Source organism: Canis lupus, chromosome 11 (assembly GCF_003254725.2).
Source record: "Canis lupus dingo isolate Sandy chromosome 11, ASM325472v2, whole genome shotgun sequence".
Taxonomy (NCBI): domain Eukaryota; kingdom Metazoa; phylum Chordata; class Mammalia; order Carnivora; family Canidae; genus Canis; species Canis lupus.
In genome coordinates this window covers 16,134,431-16,156,410 of record NC_064253.1, presented here as the reverse complement: position 1 = coordinate 16,156,410, position 21,980 = coordinate 16,134,431, and the positions used below count along the sequence as shown (strand labels likewise).

General features: G+C 37.9%; 1 protein-coding gene across 11 annotated transcripts in view; it reads right to left on the bottom strand.

Annotated features, from left to right (window-relative positions):
• Nucleotides 1-21,980, bottom strand: part of CCDC192 (coiled-coil domain containing 192) — a 212,417-nt gene that overhangs the window by 134,586 nt on the left and 55,851 nt on the right. For all 11 annotated transcript variants that reach the window (XM_025432676.3, XM_025432680.3, XM_025432677.3 and 8 more), the window contains 2 exons: nucleotides 19,901-20,032; nucleotides 19,031-19,087 (listed from right to left, as the gene is read on the bottom strand). In XM_025432676.3, coding sequence (XP_025288461.1) covers nucleotides 19,031-19,087; nucleotides 19,901-20,032 — 189 coding nt within the window. The remainder of the gene's footprint in view (nucleotides 1-19,030; nucleotides 19,088-19,900; nucleotides 20,033-21,980) is intronic.

Here is a 21,980-nt window from a genome sequence, read left to right as displayed (position 1 = left end):
AGGACCATTCTTCCAACCAGTAATTGAGACCACATTTCTGTCTCACAATGACAGTAGGCACTTGAGCCAGATTTTATTTTATTTAAGAAAAATATATTTTGTACATTGAATCTCATGAAGTCAGACATGGATGCAAATTGTGCATTCTTTCTCATATCTTTTGATTGTCTGGTATTTACCTATTTTAGTAATAGTTTTACCTGGTTTAGTAATTAGTAGTAGTAGTAGTAGTAGTAGTAGTAGTAGTAGTAAACCAATTCCTGAGGTCCTTTACCCTGGGATGAAATTATATATACTTACAGATCCAGGATAAGATAAATGACTTAAACACTGGTGTGGCAGAATTGGATACCTGCTCACCAAAATCCATGCCTCCCTCTTCTTCAGAGTGTACAGCCACAATACCCTTTCTAACATTCCCTGCAATAACTGTGACTTCACAACTAAGTTCTAGTCAATGAACATGAGCAGAAATGAGACGCACCATTTGCAGATAGATAGTCCGCACTTATCTGTGGTTTTGCTTTGCATGGTTTTAGTCACCCAGGGTATACCACGGTATACCCAAAGCAGCTGATATTCCTTCTGACTACTGTCAGAAGATTAAGAGTAGCCTAATATTACATCACAATGCCTATCTCAGTCACCTCTCTATCTCATCACAAAAGCATTTTATCAGCTCACATCATCACAAGGAGTACAGTACATTAAGTATTTTCATAGAGACTGTATTTACATAACTTTTATAATATTATATGGTTGTACATGTCCTTTCTTAATATCAGTTATGGTTGTTTATCTCATAGTGTACTTAACTTATAAATTAAACTTCATTGTACTTATGTATGTATCAAAAAAAGTGATGTATATAGAGTTCAGTACTATCTGCAATTTCAGACATCTACTGGTAGATCTTTAAACATATCCCCCATGGGATAAGGTGGTGCACAGGGACTACTTACTTGATAGACCATTATAAGCTTCCCCAGCACATACCTCCATGATCTTTCTTCTGACCCTCTCTTCTGACCTCTCATCAGAAAAGAGATGACCCCAAATCATCATAGTGGGAATCTACCTTTCAAAGATGTCAGAGGCTTCATCAGTCTTTATCACTAATTGACCCTGGGTAACAATGAATGAGCAGAACCTCCATACCAACAAAAGCACTTGCAGTACTTGAATAAGCGAGAAATTTCTATTGTGCTAAGCCGTTGAAATTCTGGGGCCTGTTTGTTACAACAGCTGACATTATTTTAACTCATGAAATTAGAGCAGCTGGAACAACTACAAAAACAAACAAATGCCTTCTGACTTACAATCACCACACAATCATGTCCTCTGTAAAGAACATCTCTCAAATTGTAGAAAAGTTTTTAAAAAATGGTAGTTTAAATTTAAAATTCAGTGTAAAGTTCATATTTAGGTTACCTATAAATGTGTTTTGTTTGCCACACAAAGCATTATATTTTATTTTAATTAGTTGCTGACATTTATAAGTGGGGAAGTTTCACACAAAGATCTGGATTTTCATCTGAAAAACTTGATAATCTGGCTAAGTTGGGTTTTAGTCTCCCTTTTATGTTAGGTATGCACACTCCAGACCCACATGACTTGTTCTGGCCATCTTCCCTCTTATGCATTACTTACTTGGACTTTGAATGCTGTTAAATGTATGTTCTGGCTGGATTATTATTAATAGCTGGGGATTTAAAAAATATGCAATACCAACAAGACTATAATTACAGTGAGGAGAGATTAACTATTTACATGTAATGTCCCTGGCTGATTTTGATGGGAATTATAGGAATAGTCATATAAAATCTATAACTGCATTTGTTGGTCTGACATTACTGACAGTTTTTGCCTTCTGACTTTATCTCTCAATATTCCCAACATAAAATCCAACATAAGTTCCCGTGTCAGAATTAACTCACTAGAAAATAATTAGTGACATCGCTCCCCCAGTACAGTAAGAACCACTCTGTCATTTTCTCCATTTTGCCTTTGGCTGTTAAGAGCATTATAGCTATATTTCTGTTTCAAATATACTACATGGGAAGTTATGATTTAAATATGCATATTCCATTTTTTGCTTTTTATTGCTATTTTATTTTAATATATTTTCTCATAGTTATTTATATACTTAAAAAATCCATCTATTTCATACCTACATTTCTTATAGCCTATCCCAAATTCTTTATGAAGTTAAATAGAGTATAAATAAATAAGTATGTTTAAATTAAACATCATAGTTAATGTTTAATAACAGTATAAAATTATATCAGGATAATATAAAGTTTAATATTCATAAAATACCAGACCATATCCATTTGAGATACAATATTTTATTTTTGCTTTTGTTTCTTCCCTTTTGGAAATAGGGTAAAATTATTAATAAGTAATTGGTATCTTTTCTAAATGATTTGCTATCAACTACAAGGGCATAATTCGTTTTTCAAAATTCACATTATTACTTTTTAAAAAATATTTTATTTATTTATTCATGAGAGACACAGAGAGAGGCAGAGACATAGGCAGAGGGAGAAGCAGGTTCCCTAGGGGGAGCCTGATGCACCACTCGATCCCAGGACCCTGGGATCATGCCCTGAGCTGAAGGCAGATGCTCAACCACTTAGCCACCCAGATACCCCCTAAAATTTACATTAAGTAGCAACTATCATATACAGATAGATAGATTTATGTATTTACTTGGTCATTCATTCAACAAGGCATTTATTGAACACTTACTTTGCATCAGGAACTATAAGAGACTAAAGCCATGTCTCAGAACATGGGAACTCAGCTAATAGAGAGTAGAGTTAACTCTAAAGGAAAGATCCATAGAATATGCACTTGAGAGAGGAAGTATTTCTGCCTGAGGAGTCAAGAGAGGCTTGTAAATTGAGGGAGATGCACTCCAGGTTTTGAAAGGCAAGCAGTGAGTGAATCACAGAGAGGGGTCAACCTTGGGAAGGGACCAAGGCCAGAACCTAGGGGAATCTTTAGTGAATCCTAAATCCTCAAATCAGTGCCATTGTTGGGTGTCAACTGTTGGTAGGAGTCAGGGAACAAGGTCAGGAGATGAAACTGTCAAAGGAGAAGTAGTAGGGATCTGGTCAAGGTCCTTACTTGACATGATAGCTATTTACTCTCTCATTGTTGATGAGCAGCCATTGAGAGATTCAAATAAGAGACTTACATCATTGAATCTGTAGTCAAAGGAACCAACTCTAGAATCAGTCTGGTTTTTTCCCTTATGATTCACTGATTTGACCTGGCAATTATGCATTTCAGAAAAAAATTAGTGTAGCTTGAAAAGGTAAATATATTAAGTTAGAGGCCACTAAAATACCCTTGAAAGATGTGGTAAAAGGAATTTAAAGTCAGGAAAGTGAGATGGGGCAAGTGAGAAATTTGGTCCACACTGTTTATGTCCCAGCGTCCTATCTAACCATTTGTTAGAGGTGAGACACAAAGAACTTGACTCTAGACTTTTTGGTAGTCAAAATAAGCATTTATAGAAACAGGATCCATGGAATAAAACAAGGCCAGTGGAAGTACCAATATTTGTGGGGCAGAAGGCATACTTTCTGATACAATAATAAATTTCCTCAGTAATAATCTGACAGCAAACAATGATGAGCTTTATAGGACAGTTTTTTTTTTTTTTTTAAGATTTTATTTATTTGAGAGAGAGAGAAAGAGAGCACAAGCAGGGGGAGGGGCAGAGGAGAGGGACAAGCAGACTGCCTGCTAAGGGCAGAGCTTGATGCAAGCCCAAACCCAGGACTCTGAGATCACGACCTGAGCCAAAGCCAGATACCTAACCGACTGAGCTACCCAGGTGCCCCGAGGACAGCTTTCTTATAAAATCTTCCCAAACTAAGTTATTACCAACATGCTAAACCACTTCCCCCACATTCAATGAAAGCAATTCTAGGGTAACTTGATGCAATCTAGGAATTTGCTCTCTGCTACCTCACTTAATTGAGGAAGGATTTTAGGGTATCTCTAAAAGAAAACATGGACTTTATTTCAGGTACTCCTCTGTAAGATGCTTTCTTTCACCCAAGCTTCTTAAAGCTAAGTATTGAGTGACACCCCTGGTTATACACTAGAGTGCAGTGAAGCCCAGAGATCTCTGGTAGAAATGGCCATCTAGGCCGGGGTGTGACTTCCTTTCCTCTCTTGGAAATTGTGGGGCCTGGAATGATACCTCTTGAATATAAAGCCTGCCTACCTCCATTCCTCCATTCATGACTGAGTCATTCAACACATACTGATTGAGAACCGACTAGGGGGGCAGACATCAGGAGTTAGATGTAGACTCTGCTCTAAGGAAACTTAAAATGAAGAGAAACAGGAAAATTACAAGGAGATAGTTCTACAAAGGCTTGAAAAGACATTCACCAAGAAAAAAAATGAGAGAAGGAAATGTGGAAAGGACAACAAAAAGATTCTCCTCAGAAAGTAATTTTCTCTTTAATTTCCTGGTACTCCCTACAAAATAAACTGGAAGCTAAAATGAGGAATTTTATTCTATAAGGTTATTAACCACAGTCCCACAAAAATAGTGGAACAGTTTTACTGAAACAGTTCATTTTGGAATAACTGTTAATATATTTTTTGAATTTTTGTATGTGTTGGGCACTCTGCTCTTTCATATATATCACCTTCACACATTTATGTAGCCTCTAAAACACCCTGTGAGGCTAAGTAATGATTTAGCTTCTCTCCAAGAGGAACAGAACTTTGGGAATCGTTGCCAGGTCCTTCAAGCCCAGTGACTAGCTCTCCATTATTACCCTTCTTTCTGGCCAGAATCAGAGAGTAGGGCCTTTTAAACCACCCTCATGAACTATTTCTTATCTTTCCTTCCTCTGTAATGGAAAGATATAATCTCACTCATCTTAAAGCGATTTGAATTTTTTAAGATTTTATTTATTTATTCATGAGAGACTCACAGAGAGAGGCAGAGACATAGGAAAGAGGGAGAAGCAGGCTCCCCAAGGGGAGCCTGATGTGGGACTCGATCTCAGGACCCTGGGATCATGACCTGAGCCAAAGGTGGATGCTCAATTACTGAGCCACCCAGGTGCCCCAATGATTTGAATTTTTAAGAAAAAAAATAATGAAACTATGATGTGTACTAGATTCTCTTAGCAATAGTGTAGTTTTTCTGTGTGAGCATTAATGGCTAGATTAATGCAGCTCAGAATCAAAAGGGAGAAAATGCTTTGAGTAACCCGGCATTATTCCCATCTGTTTTTTTGACAAGTAGATGGAAGATTATAATAATGACCTGTGTTGGACTGTTTGGGCCTCTAAAATTTGTATATTCCTTTGATAAAATGTTGATGTGTGAAGTACATACTTATTAAGTAAGGCATGAATATAAACATTTGAAGAAATGCATAGGCAGCTAATACGTATTTACAAAAAAGTGAAAGGATTATGCTCTGTGTCTAATTCAGTGGCTAGAAAAAGATCCAGCACATGGGATGGTTCTAAAAAGCCAGGGTGGCAGGAATTGTCCTTGGGTGCTTATTCAGCTTAAACTTGATCATCATCTCTAGAAAATGAAGAAATAGCACTCACATCTGGGTGAGGGGAAAATGAGCCTCCTGTGTGTCAGCCAGAATCTAGGCTTGCCAGATATGGCCAGACTCGTGCTCTAAGTCTCTGTACCGCCATCTGCCCTTACTAGGAGATCCAACAGTAAGATGAGTGATTCCCACAACAATTAATTGTGCCTCAGATTTCTAGGCAAGAGGAGGAAAAAAAGATAAGTTTAATAAGATCCTGATAGAGTTCCAAATTTTTATTTTGAATATCACCTCATCAGTATGCTAGAAATTAGCTCTTTAGCCACATCTTAATTGGGCCAGGTCTGCATAATGGCTCACTGATTGTTAGTTATGAGCAACTGGCTGCTGTGAAGTGAGAACTCAAACTCTCTCCCCTTCCATGCCTACAGAGAAATTTGGCAGTGACACTCATCAGTGGGATTTGAAAGCCTCTTATTCTTCTCCTCTGATTTTTAACCTCTCCAGCTCAAGAATATATAAGATAAACCATGGGATGACCATGTACAAGATTCCAATGAGGGACCACATAGTCATCCAGTCCAGGTAAACCAACCAAAGAAGGTGGGAAGCAGAGAAGTTTAACTATAATATCATCAACTAATGTAATAAAAATATTTCTGAGATTTATCCCACATGTAACCATCTTGTGTTCATAAATAATCACTGTGGAATTTTACATTTTGATTAACATCTCTGGCTCTGAAAGAATGGCCCACAGGGCAGGAATTTCCCCATTCCTTATTGGTTTAAGGTAGGGCTCATAAGATCTTGCTACCAAAGTCTCTCAGGGTGATTAACAGCCATAAAGTCTATTAGAATACAATAAAGCTAAAAGATCATAAGAATTAATTTATTAAAACACTGGCTTACATGTGTTGGCATATATTCTCAGCAAAAATTCTGAATTAAACTGGAAATTCAAAACACTGAAATCAAACTCATGCAAAGGGATCCTAGAATCCAAATATCTCCATTATCTCCAATATCTCCATATCTCTTTGCTTTGCTATCTGCTAGCTGTTTGCTGTGAAAGTCTTTGACTCTCATTTTCTTCATCTGATAGAGGAGTAGTAATACTTGCCTCACAGGATTGTTGTGAAAAATAAATGACATAATGTGGGTGGGAGCAATTAGGAAACTATAAATCGTTATATGACTCTAAAGTGTTATTCATTGTTGTCACTTGATCTTAGAATTAGTCATGACAAGCCTTGGGAATGAAGTGATACTTTTAGGGTACATAGAAGTGTGAGACTTGGATGCAAAGATCAGGGAGATTGTTCCCGTTTGGCTCTTCACTTGAACAAACATGTCCAGTGTGCCATGATCCAAGCTTGCTGTCCTAAGAATCAGGCCTGGAGATGTCTCCTATAGGCAGGAGCATGAAGACAGAGAGGCTGGCCCCCAACAGCAAGATGCTGGTCAGGGACCATGATTCCAGTAAAAACAGAGGGTTCAGGATGAAAGGTGTATGGGTTTTTTTGTTTTGTTTTGTTTTGTTTGGTTTGGTTTGGTTTGGTTTGGTGTATGGGGTTTTATTGGACAGTGCAACACTTCTCAGATACCGCCATCATCACAATCACTTGGAGGATTTTAAAAACATGTATTGCTGGATCTTATTCCCAGTGTTTCAGATTTGGGAGGTATGAGGTAAGGCCCCAAGATTTACATTTCAAACGTCCCAGTGACTCTGAGGCTTCTAGTGCAGGGGCCACTCTTTGAGAACTATTTGGACAGCATAAAAATTACAACTTCTCACCTCTATAAATCTAATCTCATTCTGAATATTTTAAAGAAAAGGGGATTCTTCTTCAAGATAATTAGAATTTTTGGATGGTTCCCAAAATAGACAGGAATCAGATTCAGAAATAGATAGGAACAAGAGCAGTTCTGGTCCTAGCAGCACAAACCTCCTCATATGATGCCTGGACATCACTGGTTGGAGATATCACTTCCAAGTGTTCTTCCTCTCTTGCTTCACCTAAATTAATGTTCAGAATCTAATTGGCTTAGAGAACATGCCCATTCCTCAGCTACTATGTGATAGGGTACTTTGAATTACAGACCCTCCAAGACTGTGCATGATGGAAGAGACCTAACTGAAAAGGATATCAGGGTAGTACTGCCAAAGATGTTAATGGATGGTTATGTAGCCAGGAAGCAACAAAAACAGCCCGTGTCTTCTATCATAGTGGTAAAAGACCAATTAACAGAGGGCCTGAAATTCTAGGAGAGAGGAATTCTCACTTGATCTAAACTGAGGGCTCCTGTAGATTCTTAGAAGGCAGCTGATAGCTGCTTTAGAGGAGGAAAGGAAGAAGTGAAATCAGCTCTTCTGGAAAATTCTGTCTTGGGTACCCATGGTGGGCTCTCCCATGCCCTGTTTTCCTGATTCTGAGCTTCAAGACCATAGCTTCCAGGTTTAAGTATGTCCTCAGGAACTCTAGGTCAGGAACTTCTGATTTCAAAGATATACTCATCTATCTTACAGCTTGAAGCATGCTATATACAATGCATTGGGAAAGTTCCATCTTCTGGATATTCTTAACTTTTTTACTTCATTAGAAATATTTCAAGCATACAAGAAAGTATACAGAATAACATTGTAGTTGAGTATCTACCTCCCAGTTACTCAGATTTCTCTTTTGGAAATAAGCCCATCAAATATTATAGAGCTTTTGGCCATGATCAGGACTCAGGGGCCATTGAGATGGAAGTGAGGCAGGGAGCCAAACCTCTCGGTTACCACAAATAATCAGATCATCAACAACAGTGAATAGATAGTGCAAAGTACTTATACTCCCCATACTAAAAATAGTGAAGCAATGGATTCAACAATTTGGAATGCATTAATTTGAAAAGGATGCCTTTCCTTAAAATTCCTAGTCCTAATTCAAATTGCCCCGACATGAACAGTTACCTTTGAGCGATTATAAACATTTGCTTCAAATATTTGTTTAATTCTGTGTAGATCTCTAAGGAGATAAGTAATCATGTGGGAAGGATTGATAAAAATACCTCGGGCAGGTTAGCACTGTGTGTGGCTGGGTGGGTATCCATATGTACATTTACAACCCTTTGTAATATTTGAAGAGTATAAGCTGTGACTATGTAAAGTTAATGAGATGAGATTTTAAGCTTCCAAATATTAGCAGTGACAACTCAGTCATTTCATAGCTATCCGTTTAATTATACAAAAATATAATTTGACTATTGGATTTCGGACAATTGAACTCTGAATAAAAGGAAGCCACGAGGTTGTTAATTTTTATATTAACACTGTAATTTTCTTTGGATGTTCTTCTTACTTTTTTTGAAATAGGGGTTTTCCAGAACTGTATTTTCTTTTGCTGCTACTTTTTCCTTCTATTTGCATTCTAACAGATCATTACCTTCTCTCCTTTCCATATTATACCTTGAAAGTATCAAATTCAGATTATGGTAACATCTTATGCAACTGTCATTTTTAAGAGATAAAATTTAAAGTAGGCTCCTATAAATACCAAAATAACCTTATTTTTAATTTAGTCATTTTAATGATTCATTTCAATGAAATCTGAGCAAGGTATTGAGCTAGACACTGTAAGAAGCATGAGGATTAACAAACTTTCTCCCTGTTCTTCCCCAAGCTCACAGTCTTGGGGAAGAGCTAGTTCATATTATGTAATTTTCTTGTGGGTCATCGTGTGACAAGTGACAAAAGACAGGTGTAGAGATGCGCTGTGAAAGTACCAAAGACGTTAGTTGGGGCGGGACAAGATGGCGGAGAAGTAGGGTCCGCCAGTCACCTGGCCTCACCAACTTACTAGGTAACTTTTGAATCATCCTGAAAACCTACTAATTCAACCTGAGATTTAAAGAGAGAACAGCTGGAACGACACAGAGAGAAGAGTTTGCGCTTCTTACAAGTACAACTCATTTTTAGCCACTCTGCACTGAGCAAAAAATGAATAGAAAGAACTCACCACAAAAGAAAGAATCAGAAACAGTCCTCTCTGCCACAGAGGTACAGAATTTGGATTACAAGTCGATGTCAGAAAGCCAATTCAGAAGCACAATTCTAAAGCTACTGGTGGCTCTGGAAAAAAACATAAAAGATTCAAGAGACTTCATGACTGCAGATTTTGATATAATCAGGCCAAAATTAAAAATCAATTAAATGAGATGCAATGCAAACTGGAGGTCCTAACAACAAAGGTTAATGAGGTAGAAGAAAGAGTGAGTGACATAGAAGACAAGTTGATGGCAAGGAAGGAAGCTGAGGAAAAAAGAGAAAAAAAATTAAAAGACCATGAGGAAAGGTTAAGGGAAATAAATGACAGCCTCAGAAGGAAAAATCTACATTTATGTGGGTTCCAGAGGGGGCCAAAAGAGACAGAGGACCAGAAAGCATATTTGAACAAATTATAGCTGAGAACTTCCCTGATTTGGGGAGGGAAACAGGCATTCAGATCCAGGAGATAGAGAGGTAGCCCTGCCAAAATCAATAAAAACCGTTAAACACCTGGACATCTAATAGTGAAACTTGCTAATTCCAAAGATAAAGATAAATTCCTTAAAGCAGCAAGAGACAAGAGATCCCTAACTTATATGGAGAGAACTATTAGATTAACTGATTAACAGCAGACAGACCTCTCCACAGAGACCTGGCAGGCCAGAAAAGGCTGACAGGATATATTTGGGGCCCTAAATGAGAAGAACATGCAGGGCAGCCCCAGTGGCCCAGCAGTTTAGCGCCACTTTTGGCCCTGGGCATGATCCTGAAGACCGGGGATCGAGTCCCACATCAGGCTCCCTGCATGGAGCCTGCTTCTCCCTCTCTCTCTCTCTCTCTCTCTCTCTCTCTCTCTCTGTCGTAAATAAATAAAAAAAATCTTTAAAAAATAAAATAAAAAATAAAAACTCTTCTAAAAAAAAAAGAGATTAGAACATGCAGCCAAGAATACTTTATCCAGCAAGGCTGTCATTCAGAATAGAAGTAGAGATAAAGAGCTTCCAAGATAGGCAGAGACTGAAAGAATATGTGACCACCAAACCAGCTCTGCAAGAAATGTTAAGGGGGACTCTGTAAAAGAAAGAGGAAGCCCAAAGAAATAATCCACAAAAACAGGGACTGAATAGGTATTATGATGACACTAAATTCATATCTTTCAAGAGTAACTCTGACCATGAATGGGCTTAATGATCCTATCAAAAGATGCAGGGTTTTGGACTGGATAAAAAAGTAAGACCCATCTACTTGTCTACAAGAGACTCATTAAACCTGACGACACCTCCAGCCTGAAAATGAAAAGTTTGAGAACCATTTATCATTCAAACGGTCCTCAAAAGAAAGCTGGGGTAGCAATCCTCATATCAGATAAATTAAAGTTTATCCTAAAAACTGTAGTAAACATGAAGAGGCACACTATATCATACTTAAAGGATCTATCCAACAAGAGGACCTAACAATCATGAATATTGATGCCCCTAATGCATCAGTGCAGCTTGGGAGCTGCCAAGTATATCAATCAATTGATAACCAAAGTAAAGACATCTTTAGATAATGATACACTAATACTGGGAGACTTCAACATGGCACTTTGTGCAAATGACAGATAATTTAAGCAGAACATCTCCAAAGAAACAAAGGCTTTAAATGATACACTGGACCAGATGGATTTCACAGCTATATACAGAACTTTCCATCCTAATGCGACTGAATATACATTCTTCTCAAGTGCACATGGAACTTTCTCCAGAATAGACCACATACTGGGTCACAAATCAGGTCTTAACTGATAAGATTAGGATTAGGATTGTCTCCTGCATATTTTCAGACAATAATGCTTTGAAACTTAAACTCAATCACAAGAAGAAATTTGAAGACACTCAAACACATGGAGGTTAAAGAGCATCCTACTAAAAGCTAAATGGGTCAACTAGGAAATTAGAGAAGAATTAAAAAGATCCGTAGAAACTAATGAAAATGAAGATACAACCTTTCAAAATCTTTGAGAGACAGCAAAAGCAGTCCTGAGAAGGAAATACATTGTGATACAAGCATCCCTTAAAAAATTGGAAAAAACTCAAGTACACAAGCTAACCTTGCACCTACAGGAACTGGAGAAAGAACAGCAAATAAAACCTACATCCAGGAGAAGAAGAGAGTTAATAAAGATTTGAGCAGAACTCAATGAAATAGAGACCACAGGAACTGTAGAACAGATCAACAAAACCAGGAGTTGGTTCTTTGAAAGAATTAATAAGACAGATAAACCATTAGCCAGCCTTATTAAAAACAAAAGAGAAAAGACTCTAATTAATAAAATCACGGATGAAAAAGGAGAGATCACAACCTATACCAAGGAAATACAAATGATTTTAAAAACATATTGTGAGCAGCTATATGCCAATAAATTAGGCAATCTAGAAGAAATGGACGTGTTTCTGGAAGACCACAAGCCAAAAAGGAACAGGAAGAAATAGAAAACCTGAATAGGCTGATAACCAGTGAGGAAATTGAAGCAGTAATCAAAAATCTCCCAAGACACAAAAGTCCAGGGCCAGATGGCTTCTCAGGGGAATTCCTTCAAACATTTAAAGAAGAAACAATACCTATTCTACTAAAGCTGTTCTGAAAGATAGAAAGGGATGGAATACTTCCAAACTTGTTCTATGGAATACTTCCAAACAGCATCACCTTAATTCCAAAACCAGACAAAGACCTCCACCAAAAAGGAGAATTAGAGATCAATATCCCTGATGAATACAGATGCAAAAATTCTCAACAAGATACTAGCCAATAGGATCCAACAGTACATTAAGAAGATCATTCACCATGACCAAGTGGGATTTATCCCCAGGATGCAAGGCTGGTTCAACACTCATAAAGTAATCAGTGTGATACATCATACCAACAAGAGAAAAAACAAGATCCATATGATCCTCTCAATAGATACAGAGAAAGCATTTAACAAAATACAGCATCCATTCCTGATCAAAACTCTTCAGAGGGTAGGGATAGAGGGAATATTTCTCAGCATCTACAAAAAGCCCACAGCAAATATCATTCTCAATGGGGAAACACTAGGAGCCTTTCCCCTAAGATCAGGAACAAGACAGGGATGTCCACTCTCCCCACTGCTATTCAACATAGTACTAGAACTTCTAGCCTCAGCAATCAGGCAACAAAAAGAAATAAAAGTCATTAAAATTGGCAAAGAAGAAGTCAAACTCTCCCTCTTTGCAGATGACATGACACTGTACCAGAAAACCCAAAAGACTCCACCCCAAGATTGCTAGAACTCATACAGCAATTTGGCAGTGAGGCAGGATACAAAATCAATGCCCGGAAATCAGTGGCATTTCTATACACTAACAATGAAACTGAAGAAATGAAATTAAGGAGTCAATCCCATTTACAATTGCACCCAAAAAGCATAAGATACCTAGAAATAAACCCAACCAAAGAGGTAAAGGATCTATACCCTAAAGACTATAGGATACTTCTGAAAGAAATTGAGGAAGACACAAAGAGATGGAAAAATATTCCATCCTCATGGATTGAAAGAATTAATATTGTAAAAATTTCAATGCTACCCAGGGCAATTTACACATTTAATGCAATCCCTATGAAAATACTGTGGAGTTTCTTCACAGAGTTGGAACAAATCATCTTAAGATTTGTTTGGAATCAGAAAAGACCCCGAATAGCCGGGGAATATTGAAAAAGAAAGCCAGAGCCGGGGGCATCACAATGCCAGATTTCAAGCTGTACTACAAAGCTGTGATCATCAAGACAGTATGGTATTGGTACAAAAACAGACACATAGATCAATGGAACAGAATAGAGAACCCAGAAATGGGCCCTCAATTCTATGGGCAACTAATATTCGACAAAGCAGGAAAGACTATCCAGTGAAAAAAGGACAGTCTCTTCAATAAATGGTGCTGGGAAAATTGGAGAGCTATGTGCAGAAGAATGAAACTGAACCGTTCTCTTACACCATACACAAAAAGAAACTCAAAATGGGTGAAAGATCTAAAAGTGAGACAAGAATCCAGCAAAATCCTAGAGAACACAGGCAACACCCTTTTTGAACTTGGCCACAGCAACTTCTTGCAAGATAAATCTATAAAGGCAAGGGAAACAGAAGCAAAAATGAACTATTGGGACTTAATCAAGATAAAAAGCTTCTTGCACAGCAAAAGAAACAGTCAACAAAACTGAAAGACAACCTACAGAATGGGAGAAGATACTTGCAAATGACGTATCAGATAAAGGGCTAGTATCCAAGATCTATAAAGAACTTATTAAACTCAACGGCAAAGAAACAAACTATCAAATCATGAAATTACCAAAAAACATGAACAGAAATTTCACAGAGGAAGACATAGTCATGGCCAATAAGCACATGAGAAAATGCTCCGCATCACTTGCCATCAAGGAAATACAAATCAAAACCACAATGAGATACCACCTCACACCAGTGAGAATGGTGAAAATTAACCAGACAGGAAACAACAAATGTTGGAGAGGATGTGGAGAAATGGGAACCCTCTTGCCCTGTTGGTGGGAATGTGAACTGGAAAACATGTGGATGTTCCTCAAAGAGTTAAAAATAGAACTGCCCCATGACCCAGCAATTGCACTGCTGGGGATTTACCCCAAGGATACAAATGCAGTGAAACGCTGGAACACCTGCACCCCGATGTTTATAGCAGCAATGTCCACAATAGCCAAACTATGGAAGGAGCCTCAGTGTCCATCGACAGATGAATGGATAAAGAAGCTGTGTTCTATGTATACAATTGTATATTACTAAGCCATTAGAAACGACAAATACCCCCCATTTGCTTCAATGTGGATAGAACTGGAGGGTATTATGTTGAGTGAAGTAACTCAATCGGAGAAGGACAAACTTTATATGCTCTCATTCATTTGGGGAATATAAAAAATAGTGAAAGGGAATAAAAGGGAAAGGAGAGAAAATGAGTGGGAAATATCAGTGAGGGTGACAGAACATGAGAGACACCTAACTCTGGGAAACAAACAAGGGGTGATGGAAACGGAGGTGGGCAGGGGGTTGGGGTGACAGGTGACGGGCACTGAGGGGGGCACTTGACAGGATGAGCACTGGGTGTTATGCTATATGTTGGCATATCAAACTCCAATAAAAAAATATATACAAAAAAAAGAGAGAAAGAAAGAAAGTACCAAAGAAAGAGATTACTTCTGTTTGGGTGGTCAGGAGAAACTTCCTGGAAGGAACAATCTTGATGAAGAATGGGAAAAATCTGGCATTCTTCATCAAAATCGTTGGTGAGGACTGATATTCCAGGTATAAGGAAACCATGAACATAGCCCCCAGGGCAAGAATGTGTGGGTGTCCTTGGGAGTCACAGATGTGTGATACAGAGGAGGCAGGAAAAGGGGTCAGAGAGTCATTTTCAGTGTAATAAATGCCATGGTCAGGGGTAATGGACCATGGCATTTATTTTGCCATAGAGTCTGGAGTAATGGGCAACCATTGTCTTACTCTAGGCTTTGGAACAGGAGAAATGACATGACATGATCAGAGTAACATTCAATTTAGTGTAGCAAATATATTGAGTGACTATAATGTGCCTAGCCTTATGCTTGGGGTAATAGATACAGGCACACATTCTTGATATTGCCCTCAAGAACCTTCAAGTCTAGTAGGGGGTAGATATATGAACAGATCATGTCAATCAAAAGTAGTATTTTGAGCTAAAACAGATGAATGTACAAGAGGTTATAGGAGCCCAGAGAAAGTAATCTGAGGGCTAAGGAAGAGATTGATTTCTGTTATGAGTCTTGCAAGAAGAGTAATAATTATTTGGATAAAGAACAGAAGGAAGAATAGTCTGGACTATGAGAACACAGAGAGCAGATTCACAGGGCATCAACTGACACAGGACATGTAAAGATTGACAGCAGAGCCGTTTTATTAGCTTAGTCAGTGGGAGGCAGAGAACGGGTAGGGAAAGACGAGGGTGTTGAGGGGGTAGGGATGTCCTTTGGAAACCTTTTTCAGGGAAGAGGCAGGGAAGCCAGAAGACTACCACAGGGTCACATCCTACGATAGCGTTACGTTTAGGAGGCATGACTCAAACAGAAATTCCAAACTTTACGCACGACTCCCAAACACTTAGGGGAATCCAGGTACATCCTGCCTGACAACTCTTATTAATGCCCTGTTATTTCTTAATAGTAAGCATTCTCAGAACTCCCAGGAGCCTTCCAGTGTCCAGAAGGACCCTCTCCTCATCTACAGAGTTCCATTCCCACCACCTTGGTCTTTCAATCCCTGTTCTCTTTTCTGCCACACCCGTAGGTTTCATCCTTCCTTCGAGTTCTGCCCCCACTCCGCATCTTCACACGTGAGTTTTACTCTCTCTCTCCTCTGCAAACAGAACTTGATGATATGAGAGCAAGAGGGCTACATTTTGATTTGGGTTGTGCAGGGACAGTGGAAACGTCTAAACTTGAATATGTTAATATTTGGGGCCAGTAGCAATAAGACATAAGATGATCAAAAAGGGTTAGGGATATGGCAGTATGATGGAATAGAAGACACAGAAGTGAGATAACTTTTAGAAACATACTCTCACAGCCTGACTACTAACTACATGTGGAATGGAGGCAGAGAGAAGTTGTTTGATAGTTTGGGTGTACATAATAAATAACAGCAGTGTGATATTATTCACAATGGTGGGGATCCAAAAAGAGGGGCATACTTAAGAAGTAGGAGTAGAAGATGATAAATTTGACTTTGTATATGCCCTTTGTATATGTATTTGAGCCTATGGTGTCAGCAAGATATTCAAGCCATATTTAGCAAGCATAGTACTTTAACTTGATGCAATATGCTAGCAGTCTCCAAACCTCTGTGCATTCATCAATCACCCTTGGAAAACAACATACTATGATCCTTTCTTGGAGATAGATTATCCACTGATAAATCCTGTAGTAACTAAACCCATCTAACTTAACTTCATTTCCAATGCACCACCCATTTTTTCCCCCAGAATTAACATCATTGTGAATGTTATTTTCAAGAAACCATATTTTAAGAAATTATCATTACGCCATTAAGGAGCTGTAATTAGGGGATGATTAAGATAGACTTTGATGGGGCGGAGGGAGTTTTTATTTGCATGGAAGTGAGAGTTGAAGGATTATGAACTGATGAATCACTCTGAGTGAAAAGAGAAGAAAGTTTGCAGAAAGAGCCTCTATAAACACCGTTTGATGCCTGAAGTGGCATGTAGAGAATATAATTTGGAGAGGTAGCAAATTGTGGTAGCAAAAGCATGGATCAGAGCTGACGTGTGACAAGAGATCTAATCTCTAATATTCAGTTTTCCTACTTGAAAAATGATGCCCACTTTTTGGATTGTTTTGAGATTTAAAATACAAAATATATGAAACACAGTAGATACAGAATCTATTCTCAAGAAACCTTATTATTAATATTTTCATTTAAATCTTCTTGATGAGTTAAGTAAAGCTTTCATGATCACACTGCTATATTAAAACCTGAACTTTGAGCAGTTACATGGCAGAAATCTCTGTTGTTGATATCAATACACTAATACAAGAAAGCAATACCAGTTCAGACAAGCCTGGACCAGGATCAGTGTGGTACAGGAGTAGAATCTGCAGAACGTAGGCAGTGGAAGAGACACCAGAAGAATTTCCTGAAGGCATCTGTGACTATGTTTTGTTTTGTTTTGTTTTCTATCAGCTTTTCATGAAGAGATGCTGGAAGCTAATATCAGAACCATAGTGAGCAGTCCTTTAAAAAATTCTGAGCTAAACCCACCCTGGGCAAATGGCTATAGGTATCAATCTGGCATGAGGAGACATCCTCTGACAATAGTCATTATCTGGCACCCTCAGGACAGACTGGGGTGAGACTGGAGGGAGGCATCTGCAATAGAATACTAAGCTAATTAGATATACTGCTGTCTGAATATGTCACCATGTCACAAATGCAGGCCTTAATCATTTTCACTCTTGGTCAATTGAGCATATAAGGCCAAAAGAGATTCTGAAGTCAGAGCTAAAAGCTCTGCTAACTGCCACAGCAGATTAGCTTTTCCCTATCCCAGGAAAAAAAATCAGTTACCATGATTTATCCAGATTAGTTTATTTCAAATATCAAAGGGATGATGATCAGAATTTATTCTGCAGTCTTTTCTGCAGCACTTCTGGACTGCAGCCCCTCAGATCTCAGATAAGATAATCTTTGTTGTTGTTCAGATTGGCTGTTTAACATGACTGGCCAATGTTTTTTTGTTTTGTTTTGTTTTTTGTTTTGTTTTTTTGTTTTGTTTTGTTTTGTTTTGTTTTAGAGTGAGAGACATAGGCAGAGAGAGAAGCAGGCTCCATGCAGGAAGTCCCACATGGGACTCAATCTCGGGTCTCCAGGATCATGCCCTGGGCCAAAGACAGGTGCCAAATCACTGAGCAACCCAGGCATCCCTGGCCAATGTTCTTAATCAAGAAGTCATCCCCCAGCACCCAAGGTAGGGATAGAGGAAATCACTGAAAGGAAGGTGAGTGAGTGAGTCTTCTAGGAGGCATGTAACGTGTCAGGATTGTTTAGATTCTTGGGAAGGGAGAGAGCCAGGGTGACAAACTGGCTTATATGTGTGAACACATAAGGAAGGATCTTGTGGCAGGAAATGTTCATTAGTTGTTCTCTGAGTGAAAATAGGCTTAAGTGTCAATGAAATATACCCTGGAAGTTCATAGAGTCTCTTTCGGGAGTACTTACAGGATAAATGAGCAGTTCTGTATCTTTTATGGTCACCTGTCTAAAAATCACAAGACTAGGGCAGAATGAAAAAATATATATATATATAATATATAATATATATTATATATATATATATTACAGTGCTACTTGAAATGTCCAAAATTGGCAGCATCAGCATCACCTAAATCTAGCATCATCCAGAAGTACAAATTCTCAGGTTGCACCCTAGCTTTTGCAGAAATCAAAATCTCCAGGCAATTTGTTTTTAAAAGTTTTCTGAGTAATTCTTGATACCCTGAAGTTTAAGTAGCACTGCTCTAGGCCTGTATTCGACATGCCAAACCTTTCCACTTCCACTCATTCACTAAATGAGCCTGGTTTTCTTGTCTTTCTACTCTTAGTTTCTTGTTCTCTTATCCTGTTGGTACCTGATTAAACTGTATGGCTATACATAACACATAGGTTTTATAATTTTTACCATCAGTATAAATTAGAATTCTATTGAGGGAAAGCAACTTTGTAGAAACAGTAAAAATACTGAGTAAAAAATCGCCTTGTGATTTGGTTTCAGTACAAAGACAATAGTAACAACTTCTGAAAAATTACTGTTCATTCCCAGGAAAACTGTGATATAAATTAAGGAATTAAAAAAAGGAGAAAAACACTCACATGGGCTGTAAGTTGCTCCTGGGAAGTTTTCAGTTCAGCTTGTAATTTCTCAATATGCTGAAAAGGGAAAAGTTTAGAAACAAAGAGTATAACTCATCCTTTTACATATTCAAAGTATTCCAGATATAAATAGATACCAGTTCTCAAAACCTGTGAATGGCAGCACTATCTTGGCTAGATGCTTTTGAAATTGTCATTGAGAAATCCTTGCTACTACTCCTATTTTTCTTCCAATCTATTGAAGAGCCCAAGAACAAAGGACACAAATATGTTAAGATTTAGAAAATTAGTTGGAAGATAATGGTTGCTTGATGTACTGAAGGGAATGCTAACCTTCCTTGTATATACATATATAGGATCATATGGTTTTAGAACTGCCTTTAGAATATGTGGATATGTTTTTGTGTGAACATATATATACCAAAGGCAGATACAAACACTTTTGAGTTGAACGAGAAAAAAAATTATATAAATGCCTAGAGATTCTGAGATTAATAACCTCTTGTAATTGGTTAAAGCATATGACAAATTTTCTGCTCCCTTCTTTTACTACACAGAAATAAACTATTCCTTGATTGAGTTCAACCTTAAAAACAAAGAAACATCTGGATAGTTAATGCCACTTACTAATTAAGTAGAATATTTAGCTAATATGGTTCAAAAGGATACATATCAAACAAACTTTTAAAAAATCACAAAATTAATTTTTGTATGTGAATATTCATCAGGGAATTCAAACACAAATATTATTTGCCATCTTGAACTTAAATATGAACTCCCAACCCAGCTAGAAAGAACCGCAGTATTGTCAATTCATATAAATTTAGGTAGCCTTTTAAGATAAAGATTATTTTTTCTTCTACAACATACCTGGTCTTTTGCAAGAACTATTTTTTGGTATGATTCCCCACTGTCTTCCTTATGGTCCAGAGCCTGCAGTTTTCCCTCCAGCCAGGAAACTTGCTCAAGCAGTTTTGATTTTGTTCCTTCAGAGGCTGCAAGCTAAAGACATTTCTTGTAAGGGCATACAAATTTTAAAACTCCTTTTAAAAGTTTAATTAATAAATATATTGCCTACCACTGGTATCTATTAAACATGAATATATCTTCTGGAATATCCTTCATAGCTGACAAAGATTAGTGTAGAGAGATAAGGAAATAAGGTTGATTTTATTTTTATTAATAAAGATCTTTCTGGGCAAGAGATGAAACTACATAGTTACAACAGGCAGAGCGATTTTTAGTGCAACAAGCTCAACACTCATCTTTCTTATGTTTTAAGATTGTACTTTATTTGTGCAGCTGAAATCTGAATTGCAGTTTATAAACTGTTCTTGAAACTTAACTTTTGGGGGACTACAGCTCTTTCCTATAGAGTAGAAATTCTGAGTCCTTTGAATGTTAACCATATAAGCAGCTAAAGGGAAATGCAGGAATTTCAAGTTAAAGTCTGATCCAAGACACATCTGCCAAACCATGACCAGAAAATGTCTACAGATGACGGTCTTTGTTTTACTGTTTGTGGATTGCTCTTGAGCAAAGGGTAGTTTGATAATGCCTCGTTCCTAACTCCCTTGGAGAGCCTCTGGACTAGCATTTCCTTTCATTCAGACAGTTTATTGTGCATTTTCTCTATAGCTCAGCAACAATTCTAAAAGAGTCTCTGAAAAGGGACACACACCTTGTATTCATTCCAGTTCCCAGTGTGTCCTTGGAGGCATGAATTATCTTTAAGTATCTCTTTCATTTTATTCCAAGTATTGTTGTGAAGCATACTGTCTCATCTTGAAAGGTACAGCAAGTTTTTAAGGACAATTTATCAAATGGGAAAGCATGAAGAGGTTGGTCTCCACGGAAATAAGTTGGGCACAGCATATATAGGCTGGCATCGATCCAAATCCACTCATCCTCACACTCATTCACTTAACAATTAGTTGTTTACTTGGCACTCTCCACAGCCATTGTGTTATGCACTGGAGATTACAAAAGCACAATGTGGAGGGCCAGAGGGGACAAATATGTCATGAACTGTTGGCTACAGCTTTCAGCTCTCCGTGACACAGGACACCTGTAGTGCTCCTCTTGGATGGTGATGCATTTAACTCTTGAGTACATAGTAGTTTAGAGATGTAGCCTGGTTTTTGTAGGCACTCTTCTAGTGTATTCCACAGTATAGTATAATGGCTAAAAACACAGACTCTTGAGTCAGACCCTATGGGTAAACATCTCATTTTCCTCCTTACTATCTCTGGGATCTAGGCAAATTTCTCAGTCCCTCTGGGCTTGATTTTCCAATCTGTAAATAGGAGTGGAGATGTAAAGAATAGTACTTACCTCACAGGTTTGTTTTGAGGATTACATGAGTTTATGCAAGAAAAATACTTAGAATAATGCTTGAAACATATCCTGTACCTATTATTTTTATACTTTCTTCTACCTACCTCCTCTAGGTTACAGTAAGTATTGATAGGGGTTTTATTCAAACATTTATTATTTATCAAATTATACAACAAAGTATCTGAAGACATCACAGAGGTTTTGAGCCAGTTACTCTAAACTCAAATTGTATTTGGTTCACTTACTTCCTGTGACCTCTCTAGTGTTCAGGGAAAAGGCCTCTCTAGATCTGGTATTTCTTCCTTTCAAATATAGTTTTTCTCAGACTGGCCTATTTTGTTCCCATATCCTACCTGACCTGTCATTCAGTCAGTCACTATTTGGTTGTATTTCTTTGGAATCTACCTTCTATTGTTTTCAGGCATTTATTCATCCTTTCAACAGATATTCACTTATTCACTCATTTGTTAAAGAAATATATCGAGCGCTTATCACATGTAAAACTTTAGAGGTAACACATGAGAGTGGTATTGCTTATGTGCTCAAAAAACTCACACTTTACCCAGAAAGGCAGACAATTTTAGAATTATTACATAATATGAAAGTATATAGG